The sequence below is a fragment of the Rhinolophus hipposideros genome (assembly GCF_964194185.1).
Source record: "Rhinolophus hipposideros genome assembly, chromosome: 3".
NCBI lineage: Eukaryota > Metazoa > Chordata > Mammalia > Chiroptera > Rhinolophidae > Rhinolophus > Rhinolophus hipposideros.
The window spans coordinates 18,392,929-18,409,215 of NC_138049.1; the positions used below are offsets into that span (position 1 = coordinate 18,392,929).

Consider the following 16,287-nt stretch of genomic DNA (forward strand, 5'->3'; position numbering starts at 1 on the left):
GTATAGTTTTCATCTATTAAATATCAATGTTAATAGAGCAGTTGGTGTAATGCCTTGTAGTTATCAAGAGAAAAAGAGTAGTCTGATCTAGGAATATCAGTGGTGATTTATTAAGGAAGCCATCCTGTACCTTATATGTGATGAAAGGAATTACATCCTTAAAGAATTGCCCAATTATTTAAGGATGTTTTTTTTGGAGATTTTTATGCCAAGTAACGTCAGATTAAATATTTAGTAATACATAGCAAGGAACAAGTGAGTCTAAATTTTATATTCATAACAAATGTGACTTATTTCTATTTTTATTTTGCTTATAGGTTTTTTATTAATGGCAAATTATGGAAATTAGGTAATTTAAGGAAAGGAATAATTTGAAAATGGGGTGGTGACATAAGGGCTAATAAAAATAATGATGATTTGTAATTTTCATAGAAGTAAAGATCTATTTACTATTGTAGTTGGTACTGGGCAGCTAGATTTTTTCAGAGACATATTCTTCTATCTCTGCCTCTTTTGCTCTACTCCCTGGAAAGAGGATGGTGTGTGCAGTGCTTGTGAAATAGGCAGAAAACAGAATGAAGGTATCAGATGTCTGAAAGGTGGGCAACTAGCTCTGCATTTACTAGCTCTGTGACCCTGGGCAAGCTAGTTAATCTCTGTGATACCTAGTTTCCCAATCTGAAAGCAGTACTATAACCACTGATTTACATGCAAACTAGATTGGATGTGATCATTTGTTATTTATTAATGTATTTATTTTTTTTAAATATATTGTTTAAAGTGATACTAAAACGCTTTATTACTGATTTTAGTCGTGAATTTGTGTATGAGAAAATTAAAAGTATGTAATACAGGAACATTAATGGCTTTAAGAGCTGTTTTCAGCAGCTTATCGGGCTGTAAAATAATTCACAAGAGGCTCTTAAGGCACTGAGAAGTACCATGAAATTCTGAAAGAGTTAATACGCTTTTGGAATACCCACGTACTCAAAGGGAACACAGAACTCTATGACATTCATAACTAACTTTTTTATAGATTTCTACTGTTTTCCCTTTCACTCTCGTCTGTTTATTTATACTGAAATGTGTAGATTAAGCAGCTTTATATTTTTCATCTTACTATTAATTTTGTGTCAGCTACTTTGTGGCTGTTTAAACAAAACCTTGATTTAATTGCTCTGTTTGTCATTTCTTCTTGTAGGCAATGGGCCTCACCACGACCGTTGTTGTACTTACAATGAAAACAACTTGGTGGATGGTGTTTATTGTCTCCCAATAGGACACTGGATTGAGGCCACCGGGCACACCAACGAGATGAAGCACACAACAGACTTCTATTTTAATATTGCAGGCCACCAAGCCATGCATTATTCAAGGTAAAAATAGTGCCGTGTTTACAAGCATAGAAATAGTACAAGAGGTAGCGTTAGGACAATGGAAGTATTTACTGTGTTCACAGCTGCAGTGTCTCCCTTCAGAGGGCTGTCTAGGTCTTCAGTTCTTTGAGGAGATAAATTTCTGTGAATCAGTGTGGGAGCTTTCCTGGTTCTGGATGTGAAGCACCCTTTTTATAGAATTCTTTGATTAAATGCGTACCCTGGCATCAACGTAATTTGACTGGACAGTAGTTAACCAATCTTTGTATTTAGTGGATTAAAAATAAAAACTGGATGAAAATATCCTGTATCAGTATTTATATCTTTTATGCTACTGACCAACAGTAAAACAAAAATGGGTATGACCTTATAAAATCTTATTCAAATAAACATGAGTGAAAATGTAGACATAAAACTAGATTGGATGTCACCATGTGCTCTATTACTTATTATTATATTCATTTTTATTTGTTTATTTAATTACTGTTCAAGCAGTATATACCCTATTAAAAATTTAAACCCAAGAGGATGCTAAATGTAAAGTAAGGTTCACTATACTTTGTTCCCACTCATCACACCTAACTCTATTTAAACATTTATGGTTAGTTTTTCTGGAGGTTAAATCCAAGTATTAAATAATATGCATATACTTTGTTATTAATTTAAAAATAGCTATTGATTCCCGTCTATGAGATGAGAAATTCAGTTCACTTGTACTTGTCTTCTCTTCCACTCCCAATCCGTACCAGGCTCATTAAAATGTTTTTGTTATTTAACTTAATAAAAATTCTGTTTCTTGACCCATACATTTTTGACAGTGCCTCCGATTTCCTACTGCATAAGATCAGAGATTTATTGCCCCTATATTGTCCTTCATATCTACTTCTACCTATTAACTTCTGGTTTTTTCATTACTTTTACATTTTCAAGGTTTATGGAATTTACATTTAATTTAGTATATATAAATAGTCTTTCATACTTTGATGATTTCCAGTTTCAACCAATATCCAACATATGCAATAGTATGTATATACTATTTACCGTAGAACATGCAGTGTTTGTACCATAAACAAAGAGATGCATTCTCATGTTTTTAAAAATGGTATTGTTTTGAATGAGAGAGAATTAATTATAATAGGGTTGTGATAGGTAGGAGAGAGAGAGAGAGAAGGCCAATGTGATCATAGTGTTAGGGATCAGTATTCTTCCTGGACACACCTTCCTTACCAATTCATGCTAGATGCTGGTCTTGCAGATAGGAGGCAAAGCAAGAGGAACAGATTGGTTAAGTGTGACTCATGATTTTATGGCCTGAGCAACTGGATTAATGATGTTGCTATTTACTGAGATGGAGAAAAGTAGGAGATGAGCAATTTGGAATAGGAGTTGAGATAAAAATTATGTTTTAGACATTATTACAATTGAAAAGTATGTTAGACTGTAGAAAGGTAATCCATTTAATGTGTGAAGTTTTGGGGAGAGTTTGGAAATGGAGAGATAAAATAGATGACATTCAAAGTGATGAGTCTAGAGGAGCTCACTTAGCAGTTGAGTGCAATATAGAAGAGAAGAAGTGAAAATACCACAATTGAGAGGATCCAGAGAAAAGAATGAGAAGGAGCACCCCTTGAGATGTTCTCACACTTAATGAGGACGTGTTTACGGGTGATTTTTCACTTATCCTGAACCACATTTGCTGAACCCTTTTATCTGAAAAGTCATGTCTTAGGCTGTAGGGCTTTTCTTCTATTATTTGATTATTTCTTCCCCTCTATTGTCTTTGTTCTGTCAAAAAAGACATTCCTTAGATGGTTGTTGGATTTCATGGATTTATATCATATTCTAGACTTTTAAAAAATGTTTTTCACCTGGTTTTATTTCTTTACATTTTGTGGTCACTTCAATTTTTTCCCCCCAACTCAACTAATTTTTTTTTCTTATTTTTGATAATTGTATTCTTAAGTTTCATGAATTCTGATTTATTCTGTTATTCCCTTTTTGTATATTAATTTGCTTTAGTTTATGAATGGACATATTCTTTAATCCTTCATAGGTTACTGTGGCGAATTATTTAAAAATTCTCATGTCTTATAGAACTAGCTTGTTTTCTCCTGGATCAGTTGTTCTCTATTCATTTGATATTTCTCTTTTGTCATGTTCGTTTTTAAAATAACTGGTAATTCTTAGTTTTTCGTGTTTCTTATATTGAAAGACCAAGTTATTATATGTGGCTGGCGTGAGTTACCTTGGCTGCTACTAGCTTCTATACCTATGAGAGGGTTGGTATAAGCTGTGTGCATATGGGCAGGTAATGTCTCCCTGTGTAGACCGGAAGCAGACAACCCACCTGGGCGCTCCTGCCACTCCACCCCAAATGAAAAGCGGAGGACTTTTGTGGCGCAGGCCTCTCACTCAGAGATGCTTTGCTCCTCAAGTAGGTGTTCAATTTCTAAAGAAAGGGACTATAATTTCTATATCTTGAAAAAGGCTTATTGCCAATTAAACACATTTTAAGAGACATAAATCAGACTTTTTATAAACATCACACTTTATACTGTTTTGAAAAGGTTACAGTTTAAAAATGTAAGGGCATGCTTAAACTTTGCAGCCCCTTTAGCTTATAAAGAAAAGATACACAGTAATTTTCAAAACTCAAAATTATTTTAAACACTGTAGAATAATAACTTTGCACATTTTAAAATACGATTTTATCTAGCACATTTTCCAAAATGAATGAAATTAATCACTTTTGAGAGAAAACAAGGTACTTGGGTGCCAGCCCAGCTCTTTTCTTTACTGCTGGGTAACCATGGGACAGTCCTGTAGCAGTTGGAGATTTCAGTTTCCTGATTTGCAGTGACCTGGTTGAACTAGATAATACTAAAGGCAGTTCTGGAAATAATCAAGGAGTAAAGTTAAGTGAAAAAAACAAAACCAAAAAACTGAGGCGTATGTGACATTTTGTTAATATGTTATATTGACCTAACACTGACTATACTTTATAATCAGCTTCTCTGTTTCAGACCCAGGGACCAATGTCTGCGATCTACCAGTGCTACCTCTAGGTGGCACTCTCTTTCATTTTTGTAGCCTAGGACTTACAGTCAGCCCAACTTTACAGTAGCTGTATTTGGAAATACAAATTTTATAGCCATTATACAAATACATCTTTAATAGTATGTATATGTTTCTTATAAAATGATATTTTTACATTGGTCATATTTGTAATCAAACTTTGACAGGAAATCTCTTTTGGAGTAAATAGAGAATGGCCATAAAATTCTGTGTGCAGTAGCACCTAATTACATTGTCCTACTTCTATAGATCAGAATCAAGACGTTATTGGCCAAAAGAAGAATCTGCTTTCAATTGGCCATTATATCTGATTGAATTATTTGAGAGTTTTAAAAAACATAAATACCAAGATTATAATTATTCATGCCAGTGTAGGAAAGAAAAACAGCATGATCCTACTTCTTGTTGAGTTCTTCTGATTGGACAATGATTTTTATTGAGTATTAATTGAATGTGAGAGATTCGTTGAAGAGTTCCTCTCCCTATATAAATAACACTCTTCCTATTTTATAAGGTCAAGATAATTGATGGATAACCTCTGTTTCTTATGATTAAAATACATATTTTATATGAAAGACTTAAATATATTAGATAAATAGATTGCATATTTCATATTATATATAATTATATAGAGATGATTTATTTTCAACATCGTATCAAAAATATTAGTGTTAGATATTAGCATCCTAATAGTAATATGGACAAATGCACACCTACCCTTTAATTCTTGTTTCTTAGGAGTCATTTAAAACATGCCTGTTAAAGTTCATGGGAAAAACAGTTTTTGCCAATAGTGCTGTTGTGGAATCCGTACAATTATAAAGGAAGCAGCTGTGTTCTGTGCTGCCTTGTATGTTATCAACAACATTGTCATTTAAATGATGATTAAAATATCTTGGTCACAAGTGAATGAGAGAGAAGTGTAACTGAAGGACAGAGTTTGATTGTCAGGTCTCAGGTTGTGTCTATAAGAATGGTAGTAAGGAAGAGGAAATAGTCTATCATATGAATTAAGAAAATTGGATTTCTAAATCATTATGTGGGTGAAAGATAGCAATTTTACTATAAAATGTGGATTTTTACTACAAAAGAGCAGAAAAATGAGGAAATGTAGGGTAGGGGAAGGTAATTTATAAAATGGCAGCTATTACAGAATGTTTTGATGTTAATGAAAATGATCCCATAGAGTTGAGAAAAGTTAATGATTAACAAAGGGAAAGGGAGAATTGTAGGAGCAAAATCTTTGTGCAACAGTGAACTGAATCCAGGAGAACAAACTGTTCATTCACGGGCGTTGGAAGAAGGCGGAGCATTTGGGCATGGATGCAGGTAGGTCAGTGTAGTCGTGACAGCATGTGGAAGTTCAGTTTTTGATTTCATCTTTTTCTCAGTGAAATAAGAAGCAGTGTCATCAGATGAGAATTAGAGGACAGAGGAGTTTTATGTTTGAATGAGATATGTAGATGGGATAACTAGTGGAATGTACGTATACTGACTCACGAATTTTAATATTTACAAGACTCTCCCAATTCCAATATTGCAATAGCCAATGCAACCAAAGAAGAGTTATTCTCACCTGTTAAATGAACACAGAAGACAGAATATTTTTGACAAGCTACTGTTTTCTGTGTGAAACTAAGAGCAGGGGTGTCCAAACTGCGGCCCACGGGCCAACTGCGGACCATGATCCATTGTTAATTGGCCCGCAGCAAATTCCAAAAATATATTTAGTTTACTTAAATAAACCAGGTGAGGCAATACGTACTTCACCTCGAGTGAGTGGCCCGGCTGTTTGTGTATTTTACTGCATATGGCCCTTGGTGAAAAACGTTGAAAAAAGTTTGGACACCCCTGCTCTAGACAGATTAGAAAGAAGTCTGAGTAACGTGCTAAAATGAAGTTTTGGTAGCCTGGGAATTAGGCACCATGTTTTTCAGAGTTAGAATTAAATTCATTATGCTAGCCACTATGGAAGGTCCACTTCAGGAAGACCCATGTGGATCTATTTATATTAGAGTCAGTGAAGACATCCGGGGATGTTCCTATCTTGTTTCCACAGGCTTGATATATTTATATCACGTTGCAATCATTAATTGTGACCATTTAAGTTGGCTTAAAAGGACTAATTTCTTAGAGCATAGTCTCACCTTTGGCTGAACAAACTGGAAGGATTATCAAAACCACGGGGGATGGATCAATCAGAAAAGAGTAGTCAGAATGTGTATGTTCCTTACTATGTATGAAAATCAGTTTGCTTTTCGCTATTTGTGTGTCATAAAGGCCCTGTTACGACTTTTCTGTTCACAGACTTGTTTTTGAAAAGTGAGATCTTTATTTTCATTTTTTGATAAGTTGTAAAATGCCTTTCCCATTCTTTTACTAAGTCCTTTTAACTTTCTCTTTGAATGTAGACTTATGTTCCTGATAATTGAATCAGTAGTGAGGAAAATAATAACTTAATTAATTAGCATGTGTAAACATTACTCTGAAAAAACACTGGCTGTATCACACATGCACAGAAACACACAGACACACACACAGACACAGACACACACACACACACACACACACACTGATAACATTTACTTGTACAGTTTCTCCATTTTATAACAAAAGGATTGTTTTCCACCCACAGGCCCCATGAGGTGTTTGACAGAGTGTTAGGGCAGGACTCTAGGATCTGGGCTAATGAAAGCAGGGAGTAGATTTTAGATGTCGTGCAAGGGTTATATTGGGCAAGTAAAACCACAATATTGCTTTATAACCTTCATCTACTTCTGACTGTCAGAGGAAAGGAATCTTACACAGCATCGCCTCCTGTTGTAGAGAAGCTAACCTGGAAGCAAGGTACTAATCTGAGGTAATACCAGCTCATAAGGCCAGCAGCCTCCATTCCCAGGTCCCCCGCCATGTGTCTCTATTTGTTCCTCGTAAGACGGGGCCTCCATTTTCTTGTAACACTGCATTCTATGATCAAAACACACATCTCGACACAAACAAATGACAAAATAATCCTACTTATTTTCACTAATCAAATTTTAAAAGTGATTATATAGTTTTACATATTCTAAGACATATTAGTATAGACTTATATAACTTATATAAGTTTAGATAAGTTGGGTTAAGTATAAGGATTGGAAACCTTTTTTTCTCTTCTGGAGCTTTCATGCCATTTTTTAAAAAGTTATATTTATTCAGGCTTTTGCCTTGCAGTTTAACTTGCCTGGCTATCCTTCCCACCTTATAATCTTGAACCACTGTATTCATTGCTTATCTCACTTCCCTATTCTCTAGATTGCAGATGGTGTTGAAATACCTTTTTCTTCCCTAAGATTCCCGTTTGGCTGTTTTGTTTTTTTGAGACAATTATTATTAATCTTCTTAATGTTTTGCTTGCATTTCCATAACTGTGCCATATCCTCAGGCCTGCTTATTGCATCTGCAATATGAATAGGCATGTGGATGTTAGATGAAGGCATTTTATGAGAGGATCTTTCAGTATAAACCACATCACATTGTTTTTCTGCTGCTACTCCAGCTTAGTTACACTCAGCGTGACTCCTCATGCGAAGTTTTATGGAAGCTTAATATATGAAGTCCCAAAGCTCAGAGTCATATTTGCATTAAGAAGGAAGTCACCAGAGAATTTATTTAAATGGTGACTTCCTCAAGGATTTAAGAGTTTATTTCCAGACTGTTTTGTTTGTTTGTTTGTTTGTTTGTTTGTTTAGTTGTAGGAGGGAAGAGAAACCTAACACTAAAATTAATGATCAATCAACAATGAAAATAAAGCATGTCAAAAATGATAAATTGATGAGAAGCATGATCAATTTGTTATACAAATAATAGGTTTATACAAAGTATCAGGAACCATTTTGTTCACAGTGAAATATATCTGTAGCCATTAAGCTACTTGTATGTTTACAGTTGGTTCTTAGTCATATCCTAGAAATGTGAGAAAGAAAGAAAAAAAGAGAAAGACAGAGAAAAAAGTGTCAAGAATGAAGGAACACTGACTTCTTTTCTGGACTTAGCCAGTTTTTGTTCAGCTCTTCTATGGTAGCAGGTGGTGACATGGATAATTTTTTAAATCCTACGTCTTTGTGAAGCATGCTCTGTCCCTTGAAAATTCACTCTGAATAATCTGTTGTTTGTGATGTTACCAGAGGTGTGGAAATAGGGCCCCTTGTGTGTCTCATTGCTTAGGGGCATGAAGGTGAATTTTTGTTACTTCTGAGCTTTTCAAAGAAAACAAAGCCCAGGGATGCAGTGACAGTGAAAGAACTGTTCTGAGATTAGCAATGCATTGATCAGTGGCCCTCAGCCACAACAATAGCTGTTTACAGTTGATGGGGTTTTGAGAGCTGTACTTTAATTCAAGATATTCGAATCAGATATTGTTAATTAAGTCAAGACGAGGAAAAAGGATGATACAAATCGTATCATGGAAGCTGGAAATAGGTGTAATTAATTGATTATAGAAATAGATTTGAACACCAGAATGCCAAGTTTCAAAATGCCCTTTTCATAAGATTAACACTATTCCCTATTTAAAACTAAACAAACTTAAAAAACTTAATTTAGAAGTATGTATCATTTTGATTCTATACCATGTGCCCTGTATTATGTTGGATATTGTTAGAATTTTTCAACTTAAATAATAATGAAATTACATGGTATTTATTTATATAACAAAGTGTTCTTCACTTTGTGAAAGGATTCCTTCATCTAGAGGACTAGACATTCCCAGGAAAGAGCTGAGAGGCAGGATCTCTCCCTGCCCGAATTAATAATACCTGAGGAGTGTTTCTGTCCTGGCAACTGCCACAGTGACGAGGAAAAATGAAGAATAGGAAAAGAAGAAACAAAACAAAACCATGAACAGTAATTAACTAGCTAATTCACATTTCAGTGATGAGTAATGAGAAGTTTAAAATTCACGAACTGCAGATTGTGGAATGGCATTTATAAAATATTACCTACAAATACACCTTTATTTATCAGGTTTTGTTCTTATTCTTTGCCACCTTTTCTATTTTTCTACCTTTTTTCTGTATTTCTAGGCTACTTCTCTCTCTCTCACCTCCAATGCCATCCCTTTGTCTTCCACTGTCTCTGATGTTGTGCCTCTATTTCCCTGTCTGTTTCTTACCATCCCTCAGGCTTTTCTTGTCCCCTCGTTCCTCTTAATGTCCTTTCCCCCTTTCTTTATTTTCTGCTTGATACTTTACTGTGTGGCCACAATGTGAGATTGAATTCCATATCTAAACACATATTTAAAATATTTTGTACTTTCTGTTCTTAATATGGTAATCAGGTGACTTTGGTGTGTTTATTCCATTCACTGATTCATTAATTCAGTCAACTGTTGAGTACCTACTTTTTGCCAGAAACTAGATACTAGGGGCACAAATTTAAGCATGACCTAGTGTTTCTTCTTCAGAAGCTATGATAATCTTTACTGTGATATTACTATCATGTTACTATGATAATCTTAATCCAATTAAATTACTTTTTACTTCTCTGTGACTTCTTAACTTATTTTCTTTAAGTGGCCTTGAATGAATTTAGGTCTTGAATTCCTGTTGAAATTTCTCTACATTTTGAAAATTACTTTGCTTATCAAAATTTAGTTATTTAATTTTTAGGAACATTTTTTTTTTTAAAATAGGGAGAGACCATGGTATTTAAAATGTTTTTTTTATTAGTTTCAGGGGCACAAAACAATGATTAGACATTTACACCCCTCACAAAGTGATAGCCCCCCACATGTCTCCTACCCCTCTGACAACATACATAGCTATTACAATACCATTGACTATATTCCCTATGCTGTACTTTACGTCCCATGATTATATATATTTTTATTTTTTGTAATTATAGTTGGCATTCAATATTGTTTTATATTAGTTTCAAGTGTACAGTGCAGTGGTATTTACATAATTTATGAAATGATCTCCCCCATAAGCCTGGTACCCAACTGACACCATACATAGTTTTTACATTATTGACTATATTCTCCATACTGTATTTCATATCCCTATGACTAATTTGTGACTACCAATTTGTACTTCCTAATCTCTTCACCTTTCTGACCCATCCCCCCAATGCCCCTCCTGTATCTATGAGTCTATTTCTGTTCTCTGTATCTATGAGTTTATTTCTGTTTTGTTTGTTTATTCTGTTCTTTAGATTCCACATATAAGTGAGATCATATGGTATTTGTCTTTCTCAGTATGATTTATTTCACTTAGCATAATATTCTCTAGGTCCATGCATGTTGTTGCAAATGGTTAAGATTTCATTTTTTTATGGCAGAGTAATACTCCATTGTATATATGGAGTATTTAGAAGAAATTATACCACACTTTTTTTATCTAGTCATCTATTGATGAGCATTTCAGTTGTTTCCATATCTTAGCTATTGTGAATGGTGCTGAAATAAACATAGGGATGTATATATTTTTTCAAATTAATGTTTTGGATTTCTTTGGATAAATACCCAGGAGTGGAATTGCTGGGTCATAAGATAGTTCTAATTTAAATTTTTTGAGGAAACTCCATACCGTTTTCCTTAGTGGTTATACCAATTTGCAATCCCAGCAACAGCACACAAGGGTTCCCTTGTTGATTATGATCATTTTGATGGGAGTGAGGTGGTATCTCATTGTGTTTTTATTTGCATTTCTCTGATGATAGTGATGTTGAGCATCTTTTCATATGTCTATTAACCATCTGTATGTGCTCTTTGGAGAAATGTCTATTCATGTCCTCTGCCCATTTTTTAAATTGGGTTGTTTGTTTTTTTGGTGTTGAGTTGTATGAGTTTTCTTTTTTTAAATTTTGAATATTAATCCCTTATCAGATATATCATTAACAAATATCTTATCCTATTCAGTAGGATGTCTTTTTGTTTATTGATGTTTTTTTTGCTGTGCAAAACTTTTTAATTTAATGTAGTCCTACTTGTTTATTTTCTTTCTTTTGTTCCCCTTACTCAAGGAGCTATATCAGTAGAAATATTACTAAAGATAATGTCTGCAAGTTTACTTGTGCCAGTGCCCAGCCTGTGACCACTTTGTCAAATACCCTTAGAACACTGCAGCTAGCCACCGCTCACCATCTGAATGGTACTCAAGAGAGGCTGCAGAGCAGGATATGGCTCACTGCCTAACACCAAAAGTTTCCTAGGCTGCCGCGGGCTTTCTGCTTCTGTGAAGGTCTTCCGCAGCTTGTGGGGCGGGGCTGGGCACTCAGTCCAGAGTGCCCCAGGCAAAGCAGCACTAGCTGGGTGGGGCAGGGACCCAGGGCATCACCAAGGTCGTGTACATGTGTGGAGTTTACCAGACTAATTTGGTCTCAGATTTGGCCCTTTGGGGGAGGGCACAACATAAGAAAGATGGCACCCTTCTGTAGATTACACTTGAGTCAGGCTCCACACAGGGATAATGGCGGCTGTCTCTCTATCCCTTGTCTTGAAGCCACAGAACTCAGTCTGTCCTCATATGTCTCTGGTGCCTTTCAAGTTGCTGCCCCTCCACCAGAGACTGTGTGTGGGCTCTCTAAGAGGGTGCCTAGGTTTCCAGCTGCCTTTTGTCTCACAGGGATGGGGAGACAAGAATCTTCGCTGATTTTCACTGCCAGATGTTGTGGAAACTCTCCTGGCATTGGACCCCTGGGCTGGGGAGCCCATGGTGGGGCTGGGAACCCTCTCTCCTCTGGGGGGACCTTCACCACTGAGGTGTCCCTCCCTGGGTTCAACCACCCTGTGGGTTTGGCGTCAGCCCATCTTGCGACTCTGCCCCTCCTACCAGTGTCAATGTGGCCTCGTCTTTATAACCTTAGTTATAGTAGTTCTGTTCAGCTAGTCTTCAGATTATTCCTGAGGTTGGTTGTCCTATAATTTATTTGTAATTTTGGTGTGATCCTGGGATACAGCAGGCATAGCGTTTACCTAATCTGCCATCTTGGACCTTCCTTAAAATTTTATGAAGTAAGGAAATTAATAAAAGTTTTATTTATGTCACATTCTTATTTTCTCATCCTACTAAAATCTTTTCAATAATTGTACTGTTGAATTACAAAAAATGCCTTCTGGGTAAAGTACAACATTATCTTTAAAACTGTGCTTTAGATTTTCATCATTATTAAAAAATAAAATTTCATAGAGGGTAGGGTACAGGACTGTTGCCTGGCACAAGTCCAGAACGTACGATTATAGAGTCTTTATGTGACCCCTTCCTCCACTTGTTCTGTGCAGTGCAAGGCCTGCCTTGCTCTATGTGGGGAGCCTGGTTGAGTCATAATTTTAGATCCATACAGAAATCTTGTTGGCATTGCAATCTTTTGGATTGACAGATACTTAAAAATTTTATAGTAGATTTTTGACCCAAGACATAGTAATGTCTAAGAAATTACCCATAGTAACCTTTTTTAGCTTGTAAGTCAAGTGACTGATATTCTATCGCATCTCCTTTGGGACTCAGAGTGAGTTAAGGTCTCTCATGATTTTTAATCTTCAAGCATATCCGACTTCACAGTGACGGGGTTAGAACATGCTACCCCAAAATATGGCCCTTTGGGACATTGAATATTTTAAGCTGAGGGTTAATTTGAGAAACAGTACTTAAGGAAGGACTTTATGACCTCCCCCTAAAGCAGGTAATAAAACCCTCATGTTAGAGATGCCCTCCCTATAACTGGACGACAGGCACACCCTTACCTCCAAAGACTGAGAGGAACCCAAATTCACAGGCTTTCACAAGTTTCTCCCATTTTACTGCCCTTAGTTTATATCCTTTTGTCCTATTGCATTTTTCCACACTTCATCAAAGCTGGTATAAAAATGCTCAGATTTAACTGCTTCTCATCCTCATTTCCTTATGAAGGCTCCTATATCATGTAAACTTATATTAAATAAATATATATTATTGGGCTGGCCCAGTGGCTCAGGTGGTTGGAGCGCCTTGCTCCTAACGCCGAGGTCCCCAGTTTGATTCCCGCATAGGCCAATGAGCTGCACCCTCTACAGCTAAGATTGTGAACAACAGCTCTCTCTGGAGCTGGGCTGCCTTGAGTGGCCGGTGGCCAGTGTGAGTGGCCGTCAGCCAGCGGGTGTGGCCGGCACCCATCATGAGCTGCTGTATTCTGCCATGAGTTACTGTGTGCTGCTGTGGGCTGTTGCAGATAAGCCTGTAAACTTACAAAAAAATCCTACAGAGCACAGAACAGGTCAGATATTTAATGAAACATATCGATAGATAAAGTGCAAAATAAAGAGAGGGTGAAATATGACTGCATGCTTGGAGAGATGCAAACAGTATTTAATATCCAACTTTGGCTTAAAGTGTCTCATCTTGTTGACTGGACTACTTTAACTTATTTAAAAATATTTGTCATGGGCTGCTTTCTTGCTAGTACAAAAAGCTTTTTTGGGAAAAATCAAAATAGTAAATATAGAGTGCATATAAAGGTAGCTAGTATACTAAGAAAAATTAAGGAAATGAAGTTTTATTCCAGAGAGTGGAGGGAACAAACACAGTCTTAGGATCTACTAAGCTGATGGAATTCAGTATTATCAGTCTAGGACATAGCTGAAGGGCAAACCGATGAGATGTATCACCTGAGTGCCTGTATGTCTGAGTTCAGCAGACTCTGGGGACAGGGATTGTAAATCTTCTGCTGTTTTAAGAGTGAAATGACAGTCTTGATTACAGCATGAAATTGGTCCTTAAAATGAACTTGAAAATTTTAACAAAGGCTGCTCCGTGTTCCTAAAGTTGTAATAAAAAGCTGTCCTATAGCAGCTTCAGACCCCAATTGACCAAACCAGTTGTTACAAATATGCCACTTATATTGGAAGTCAGATCTCAGATTATGAATCAAGTGCGTAAGAGAAGCTAGCATAGAAGGAGAAGGAACGAAGGAAGGAAGGGAACAGGGAAGAACGTACACGAGAAAAAACAAAGGTCAGAAAGAAAAACTGAACACAACCTAATGATAAGAATAAATCCTGTTGGATAGGAAGCATAGCTTCCTAAAAAAATTAAAACCCATGGCTGAAAAAAAAAAGAATCAGAAGGATTAAATTTCTCAAATTAAAAAAATAAAAATAATGAAGGATTTATTTTGTTTATTGTAGTTTCTCACTCTTCAAATTTTATTGTTGATTCTAAACCTATTACAGACATTCTTTATAATGAATCCACCTTATTTTATTAGTGGACACCAAAAAAAATTATAGCGTTTCCTAAAAGATAAGCTAATAAACATAAGACCCAAGAGAATATTTTGCCCTTGGCACTACAACATTGAATTTTGGCCATTTTTATCTACAAGATTGGGGAAATGTCGTGCTGCCAGGCTATCAAAGTAGCCTTGTAAAGCAGGGATTTTTTTTAAGACTTCAAATACTGTGCATGGCATTCTGTTGAATAAGAGCACAAATAGTTAAAAGGGGTCAGGAAATTATCCCATACAGTTTCATAGAGAGTCTTTGGCAACAGCACTGTAACAACAGCATTGGTTTTCCATGATGTTGGCCTCATGTCATCATGTTGACATACCTGGATATTGACCAAGCCCCTTCTCCCATGGATCCTTCTCTGGCAATGAGAGTAAAGACCCTGTCTGTTACATTCACTGTTGTCTTCCCTGCTTGGTGCCTGCACTTTGATATGTAACCAGTCACTTCTTATTTTATAGGAAAGTTATTTAAATGAGGCATCTTAACTGTCCCATAAGAAGACTATAAACTTCAGTACAGGATATATGTCTGTTCAGTTCATATTTATACACTGCTTTTAGTACAATGCCTTGCACATAACTGATGGTTATGTGTGCAGATTGAACTTTATGAAATTGAATGGCTCATTATTATTTGCCATCTAGGGACTTATCCAAAACTTTTAGAACTCATGGGTAGGTCTTGTGTGGTGGCAGGGGGTCAGGTGGAAGAAATGACAACTGAATTGCTATGAAGTTGTAGCTTGGCTACCCTCAGGCACAATGACTTCTTTCCTCTTTCGTTCTCTGGGGTACCAAAGAGTCTGACCATGTATTGTTGGCAATCAGAGGGAACATTCTTCAGAAGTAACTAATTGTCAGGAGTATAATTTTCAGTGGACAGAATGGGCAGGCAGGTGGCAGTAGAGAAAGGTGAAGAAATCTAAATGATAAAAACCTTTAGTAATTTAGAATTGTGGTGGCATATTATAGGGTCAATTGATCTCAAATTGTAGTGGGAATCTTAGATCAAGGTGGCTGAATGTTTCATGTTCACTGTGCAGAAAAATGTTAGAGCAGGCCTGAGATTTCCTAGTCTTAGAAAAGCCTTTTTGCAAAGTTGGCTTTTCTGCTGTTTTCTGGGAACTTGGCTAGGAAATGGTCCCCTGTACTGATATATAACTATCCCAAAATAATAATGTCTCACTGTGCCTCAACTGTGCAAAGAATGTGTTTATGCTTAACACGGGCCTTCCTTCTGGGAGTCTAGACTTTTGGTACTTGCTAAGCAGCCCTCAATAAAAACAGTGTCTAATGAGCTACCAGCCCTCAATAAAAACAGTATCTAATGAGCTACCCTGGTGGACAACACTTTCTGTGTATTGTCACGACTTGTTGCTGGAGGAATTAAATTAAGCAGTCCTGGTGCAATTTCACAAGGAGGGGATTCTCTTGGAAGCTTGCAGCTGATTTTATCTGGACTTTTCCCATGTACCTTTTCCTGTTGCTGATTTTGTTTTGTATCCTTTTATTGATTGAATCGCAGCTGTGAGTATAACCATATGCTGAGTCCTATGGGATCTTCTAGCAAATCGCTGAACCAGAAGTGGTC

General features: G+C 36.4%; 1 protein-coding gene across 6 annotated transcripts in view; it reads left to right on the forward strand.

Moving 5' to 3' along the window:
• The window catches only part of EPM2A (EPM2A glucan phosphatase, laforin), a 114,351-nt gene that overhangs the window by 48,116 nt on the left and 49,948 nt on the right, over positions 1-16,287 (forward strand). For all 6 annotated transcript variants that reach the window (XM_081045154.1, XM_081045157.1, XM_081045155.1 and 3 more), the window contains exon 2: positions 1,202-1,376. In XM_081045154.1, coding sequence (XP_080901280.1) covers positions 1,202-1,376 — 175 coding nt within the window. The remainder of the gene's footprint in view (positions 1-1,201; positions 1,377-16,287) is intronic.